This window comes from Bison bison, unplaced genomic scaffold, assembly GCF_000754665.1.
Source record: "Bison bison bison isolate TAMUID 2011002044 unplaced genomic scaffold, Bison_UMD1.0 scf7180017864032, whole genome shotgun sequence".
Taxonomy (NCBI): domain Eukaryota; kingdom Metazoa; phylum Chordata; class Mammalia; order Artiodactyla; family Bovidae; genus Bison; species Bison bison.
This window is the reverse complement of record NW_011494604.1, coordinates 5,162,009-5,169,260: the sequence shown is the minus strand read 5'-3', so window position 1 is coordinate 5,169,260 and position 7,252 is coordinate 5,162,009. Positions and strand designations below refer to the sequence as shown.

Genomic DNA, 7,252 nt, shown 5'->3' with positions numbered 1-7,252 from the left:
GTCAGCTCCAACACCACAGTTCAAAAGCATCAATTCTTCAGCGCTCAGCTTTCTTTATAGTCCAACTCTCACATCCATACGTGACTACCGGAGAAACCATAGCTTTGACTAGATGGACCTTAATATGCTGCCTAGGTTGGTCATAGCTTTTCTTCCAAGAGGCTTCTTCTAAGTCCAGTTTCATAGGGTAAATACTTTTAGAGAAGCAAAAGCTTTTATTCACAAAATTTGCTTAATATGCCTACCATTGATCTCAATATACAAATCCAGATGTGTTAAACAGCAACTCTTAGGGAGTGATATAAGAAATAAGAATATCCTTTGATGACACATTTACCTCTGTAAGTGTTCACCATGCCTGATTTCTCTGGGCATAGTAGCCCTTTCAACTATCCAGAATAAAGTGGACTTTTTCCTAGTCATAGACATGAAAACTCTTAGAAAAATACAAATTATGGTTTGTTGAAAAAAATTTTAATTTTCCTAATATTCTGGGTAAAAGGATTGTTCACGTTTTGCTGTCTCATTAACCCCCATCTGCCCATACAGGTTCTCTGCTCCCTGTCAAAGGCCCTCTCTTCTGAGTCCCCAGAGTCTACCTTTGGTGTGTTCCATCCAGCAGCATTGGCTCCTTACAAGCAAGCTCCTGAATCCTTGGAGAACCAGAGCTGTGTCTCTGGTAGAAAAGGGCTCTCTGTATCTCATGTTATGAAATAAGGTCAGGAAGCCCCAAAGCACTGTTGCTTTGGCCCCAACATCTTACATAAGTGTAAAGCCAGTTCTTATTGTTTTTATCCTCTCCCTCTAACCCTAGTGTAAGTCCAGAGTGGGAACCAGCTATGCCCAGTGCCTCTGCTCCTCCATAAGGCTATTCCTGGGTTACATTACTCTCATCGCATCCCACCCATTCCTCTGATTCACTCAGATATGTCTGCACCCCAGAAATAGCATCCAGGTTCAAGCCCTGGCAGAGTTCCCCATTACACAGCAGCATCAATGCTAAGCAATGTCCATGCTGAGGTCAGGCAAATGGGCCTGAGGTAGAAGGCCCAGGAGCCCACCAACAGCTAGTTCCCTGATGCACCACAGTTGAGGAATGACTCCTAAGAGACAGGAAAAGAACCCATTATGAAAGAGCTCACCCAAGCTCTTAGCTTATAGATGTTTGACACCTTATCAGTGTCACTTGGAGTTTTACTAAAGGAATAATGTAATGAACACAAATCCTGTCAGGAACTTCTGGTTGCTCCTGGAGTGTGATAAAGTGAGCCTTTTCATCCTCACGGAGTGAGGCTTGCTAAGAACACCTATTCCCTCTCCTAGGACAAGCTATAGCCCCCCTTCCAGGGTTACCTGCCATCTCTGTGTGAATTAGAGGTACCCATCCTCCTGATGGATCCAGCTGGGGATGAAGAAGCAGCTCCCACCAAACGTTCTCCCCTCAGATTCTCCAGAGCAGACAGCTCTGGAGATGTCAGGATGTCAGGGTCATCATGACCTGCCTTTTACAGGGGAAGCAAGCCCAGAGAGAATGAACTTGCTGAGATCACACAGTGAGTCAGTGATAACAAGAGAGAAGGTCTCCTGAAGCCCAGCCCATGTGATTTCCACTGATTATCTCAGGGTGTGATAAGTAACAGCTTCATGATCCAATCAGAAAAGCCAAGGCTCCCTTCCCCAGGGAGCAGAGCAAACTTGGGGACTGACAAGGTTCCTTCTCTCTCACAGAGTATTCTTGTCCTCTACCCAAGACAGGGAGGGTCTCATTCCTGGGTACTCATGGCTGGGGGGGCTGGGGGGGCGGGGGGGTGGTGATGACCAATGATGAGGCTATAAATGGAGGTAGATCACTGAGTAACCATTTCTGTTAGATCACTGAGTAACCATTTTTCCGTTCCTCATGCCGTCAGTATACATGGAGAACTACAATTCCAGTCTACTGAGAGCAGTGCTTCTTAAACCCTGCTGTGCACCAGAATCTAAAACATAGATTGTTGATTGTCTACCCCTAGAGTTCTTGATTCAGTGAGTTGGATGTGAGCCTGAGAATCTGCATAGCTAACAGGTTCCCAAGTGATGCTGCTGCTGTTGATTTGGGGACCACACTTTGAGAACCACTGGCCTAGACAGACAGACAACCCACTCTTTTGTCCCTCACCTTCTTCACTCTCTTCCTCCTCTCATCCCCGTCTTTGTCTTTTCTGCTTCCTCTTCTTCCCCGTCTTTACTCTCCTTCCCATCCACCAAAGCATGATGGAATGGGCCAGGCTCTGCCGGAGACCTGGGCTCCAGTTCCAGCACTGTCACTGTCTGAATGTGTGACCCAGGGCAAGTCACTTACCTGCTCCAGATCCAAGAAGAGGCAGGGAGATCCCCCCACCGCCAGTTTCTCCCCAGCCAGGACCGCGTCAACTTGAGGTCATGTCTGTAGCCCCACATTCTCTGTACAAACCTGTGTTTGAAGAGATGCTGGTGAATGAATTCCATTGCTTTTGAGCTTCCTGCCTTCCAGCTCATGCCCTAGGATTCTGACCTCTTCATCTTTCCAAACCTGAACTTTCCCCTTTCCAGTGGAATAAGCTATTGGGGATCTTTCTAGGACAAGAGAGGGATGTTCTGGAATAAGGGGCAGACTGTTAAAGGGAGAGAGCCCAGAAACACCGGTCAGCTCGGGGAATCAAGCCCTAGACAGCAGTTACCTGACTCTCAGAAACAGCTATGTGTGCTTGTCCAGGCCTAGGAGCACGGGGATCAGGAGACTTGAGAGACTACTCCACCACCCACTGCGCACCTGCAGAGGCTCCAGCAGGGGGCACCAGAGGGAAGGGCAGGGCCACCCAGGTCAGCCCAGGTGTCCAATCGAGGGTGGGCGGGTGCACGCTAGAGGCGTGGACGCCACCAAAGCACGCCCCGGCCGCTCATAAGGAGCTGAAGGCCAGTGCCAGAGAGGAAGGAGGAAGAAAGCCCTCTGCTGCTGACCCTCTGGGACCTAGAAGTAGACAAAATCCGCGCCCAGCCCAGCCCCAGCTAGCTGCGCCATGCGGGGTTCCAGCGTGGCTCTGTGGCTCTTCGTGACTCTGCGCACTGGTGAGACCCCACCGCCCGGCCCTGGGAGAGGGAGCTGGGGCGCGGGTCCTGGGTTCTCCAGCCACAACCCCCACCCCCAGCCACAGGAGGGTCTCGCGGGCTGAAAAGTGTGTCCTGAACTTTGTTTCCCAGGAAAGAGGGGAGATTAGGAAAGGCGCGAAGGACGACAGAGGAGGGTACTAGCACTGACCCGAGCAGACCAGGATGTCTGGAGGGCTTCTTGGAGGAAGCGGCATTGAGCTGGGCATTGAAAAAGCGAAGGTAGCCAAGAGAGGCGCCGGCAGAGGCATGGAGGCGAGAGTCCTGGAATGCTGAGAGGTCCGGAGAGTGAATGCTCTCGATGCCTAGGAAGCCCAGGGAGCGTCTAGGAGCCAGAGAGGCTCTACTTTTTCCGGAGGGAGGCGGGAGAAGACTCTGAGAGACTGGAGGGGAGGCGAGAGATACTGCCCTGGAGGCCGCTCCAGGGTGCCCAGCATGGACAGAGGAGGGGGTGCAGGCAGGGTCTTCTCCTTTGGCAGTCCACTCCCAAAGGAGTCAGGATCCCTGACGCTGAGACTTGAGGTGGGACCTCCGGGGAGCTGCCCGGCTGCCTGCAGGGATCGCGGGCAGAGGCTGGTGAAAGGATGGCTTTAAGCCACTGCTCTGACCATCAGTACAGAAAATGGACCTGCCACTCCAGTCAGGGCCAGCAGTTGCCAGATCTACCAGGGTGCAGGTTTGGAGCACTGGAGAGGGGAGAGCAGTTCTACATCCCTGGGGCGGAGCTGGGGGAGGCCAAGAGAGGCAAAAGGGAGACTGGAGGAATCTGCAGTCTTGACCCTTGGAGTAGGGATGGGAAGCACAGACTGCCGTGGGAGGGTCCTTGCCTGGTGGAAATGGACCCAAAACCTCAGGGCAGGCCTGGCTGGGAGGGTGATTAGTGGAGGAGGCTCCCTGCTGGGCCCCTAGACTGGGGGCTCTCTGGAACTCTGACCTGGTCAGATCCCAGGACCCAAGAGGGTCCCTACCAGAGGAGGAGCCTAAGTGGAAGTCAACTGAGGACCCTGTATCCTGACTCTCTACAGAGGTTTACTTTCTAGCGCAGAAGGTATTGCCCTCATCTGCTTTCTCAGACAATAAAACAGGCTCAGAGAGGTCAAATAAGTTGCCTGAAGCCACCAGCTGGAGGAAGAGGAACTTGAGGCCAACCTGCTGACTCCCCTCCCTCCCCTTGTCAGGGGCCTGGAGCTTTGCCCACAGAGGGTGGGTCTGCGTGGATGTAACCACCGATGCTCCAAGGGGCACAAGTCTCCTCAGGGGGCAGCCACAACCATTTCCTGGTCTCAGGTCCCAGTTTATGATGGGGGCCCAGGGACACTGCTGAGGGTGAGGACCCAGTCCAGCACTCTCTTGCTAGAGGACACAAAGTCTCAAGAGGGGCAGGAACCAGCCGGTGCTCCTTCCATCCACCAGGCTGTGCTCCAGGCCGGGGAGGGGTGGGGGAGGAAAACCTGGCTGCTACACTGGGAGACCCTCCCTGGCCAATGCAAAGGGCCAGATGTCTGCCCCCGGGCAAGTGCAGGGAATGCATGGCCCACACGTGGCTTTACAGGTGAGCCCAGCCCTTTCCTGGGCTGCCACACCTCTTTGTGCCCTAGCACCCCACAGTGGGAGGGCAGGGCTGTGGCGAGGAATGGCTATTTGTGCTGAAGGGTCCCAGAGTAGGCTGGGGCTGCAGGGGCCTGGCCTCACTGTTCTGCCCATCCCCAGTGCTTGGCGGGATGGAGGTGCGGTGGTGCACCATCTCAGACCCAGAGCAGCAGAAGTGCAGTGACATGAGCAAGGCCTTCCAGCAAGCAGGCATCCAGCCCTCTGTCCTGTGTGTCCAGGGCACCTCCGCTGACCACTGTGTCCAGCTCATCACGGTGAGTCCTCTCCCTTCCGTTCTGCCCAGACAAGAGGGCTGTGACTCAGGAGGAAGCACACAAGAGCTTCATTCACCGGGAAAGGTTCCCAAGTCCCCCTGCCAGGGCTGGGCGATAGGATCGCCTGAGTTTCCCTGGTAACAAGGGCCAGCCTGTTTCCTGCCGAGGAGGGGCAGGCCAGGCACTGGGAGGCCCCGGGAGGGCCCTGCTCAGGCACTGGTGGGGAAAGGTGTCTGAGAGGCAGAGTTTCCTTACACGGGGGACACGACCTGCCCCAGCCAGGGGAGCCCGTACAACAGACAACTCAGTGGCCCACAGCAGTTTCTCCCTCCTCCCTGGACTTTTCTAGAACAGGGCTTGTTTCTTTTCTGGGACAGTCCTGGGTGGGTGCGTGGGGAGTGGGAGAGATTTCCTGAGTGGTGGGAGGTCTGCTAACTAGCGCTGACAGTTAAGAGGCAGGACTTTAGTACAGGACAAGGTGTGGAGGGAGGCACTGGGGAAAGGAACAGGGCACTTGGATCTTCCCTCCAGTTCAAGCCCGGATATGCCCCCAGAGCGAATCCAGTCAGAGTCCATGTGGCCAGGGCTTGGATCCACCATAAGAGTGGAAAGCAATTATGTTGAATCATCATTCTATCATGACCCCATTTGTGTTTTTTAAAACGAAAAGGAATAAACTGAACTGAAGAGAGCATCTGTAGGATTCAACCTGCATCTTAGAGAGAAAACCCGGGAAACAGGTTAGCGGTAGAGACAAGGGGTGGAGAAACAAGAAAGTGAGGGACACTCACTTTTCACTGATTTTCATTTTGTGCTTATTTTTAGCTATGTGTTTCTATTATAGTGCTTAGTCGCTCAGTCGTAGCCCTCCAGGCTCCTCCGTCCATGAGACTCTCCAGGCAAGAATACTGGAGCAGGTTGCCATACCCTTCTCTAGGGGATCTTCCTAACCCAGGGATCGAACCCAGGTCTCCCCATTGCAGGCAGCTTCTTAACCATCTGAGCCACTAGAGTCCAATAAAATTAAAAATAATATAATTAGAAAAATAAGGCGAGCCCTTGGTCCTGATGAGGGGAGACCCCTGGGCCCTGGCAAGGAGGGGCCTGCAAGGCTGAGCCAGGATGGGGCTCCTGGGCCAGATGGAAGGACTGTGTGCACCCCCAGGGCTATTCGAGGGCAGGCTGGTGGGCATCCCCAAGCTCCTGGCTGAGCAGCCCTGGGGCCAGGCTGCACTGACCCACATGTTCCCAGCAGGCCCAGGAGGCTGATGCCATCACTCTGGATGGAGGAGCCATTTACCAGGCGGGGAAGGAGCACGGCCTGAAGCCTGTGGTGGGCGAGGTGTACGATCAAGGTCAGAGGGCAAGTGGGAAGGGTGGCAGGAGAGAGGAGGTCTCTCAGCGGTGTGTCATTGCTGGACTTGGCCCGACTCCATAGCCCCCGAGCTGGTCAGTGGTCCTGTCCCCAGAGTGTCCTGCCCCTGAGACCCGGGGGTGCCAGAAACACGCAGGGCTGACTTGAGTTTGTTCTTCCTCATGGGGAGCCCAGAAGCCCCTTTTCACCCATCAGCTCTTACTGAGGGGCTGCCCCACACCTGGTATAAGGCTGGGCATGATAGCCAGGTGAAGACGGCATCAGTGAGGCCCAGCTGCCTGCATCCCAGTGACCCCTGTGAGATACAGCAGGCAGTGGGGCCGGGCCGGACAGGAAATGGTGACCAGGATCTGCAGAGCCCAACAGACCATGAAGACCAGGGTTCTGTCCTTGCCGTCATCTTCTGTGACCCCTGACGCCCTCCACACGCCCTCCTCCGGACCATAACATCAGGACAGTGATCCCTGCCTTGTCACGTGGATTCAGTGAGCGGGTCTGTGTGCCCCTGACATGTGGGTGCAGTTGGGAATGTGGGTCCTGCGCTCACACCACACCTGCCTCTGGCTCAGCTGCTGGTTGGATCCCCTCCCCACCTGTCCAGTGCCTCTAGTCTCTCCAAGCCCAGCTCAGCTGTCCCCACCAAAGAGCTCCCCTGGGCCCTCCCACCGCTGCAAAGGCCTCTCCTTCCTGTTTTTCAGAGCACTCACTCACTCCACAAGGTCCTGTCCCCTCTGTCTGTCTTTTTTGTCCTCAGCACAACGAGTCCCCTGAGGCAGGCCTGGTCCGCATCCTTGTATAGCCCCGGTGCCTGGTACCCAGCACAGGGTCTTACTTGGTCACTTGATAACTGTCAGAGGACACAGGACATGGTCCAGCCCTGCAAACC

General features: G+C 54.6%; 1 protein-coding gene across 1 annotated transcript in view; it reads left to right on the top strand.

Annotated features, from left to right (window-relative positions):
• The first annotated feature begins 2,907 nt into the window (after positions 1-2,907).
• The window catches only part of MFI2 (antigen p97 (melanoma associated) identified by monoclonal antibodies 133.2 and 96.5), a 24,888-nt gene continuing 20,543 nt past the window's right edge, over positions 2,908-7,252 (top strand). Inside the window, exons 1-3 of the mRNA XM_010834373.1 lie at positions 2,908-3,087; positions 4,837-4,991; positions 6,247-6,346. Of these exons, the coding sequence (XP_010832675.1) occupies positions 3,039-3,087; positions 4,837-4,991; positions 6,247-6,346 (304 nt within the window). The 5' untranslated portion in view covers positions 2,908-3,038. The remainder of the gene's footprint in view (positions 3,088-4,836; positions 4,992-6,246; positions 6,347-7,252) is intronic.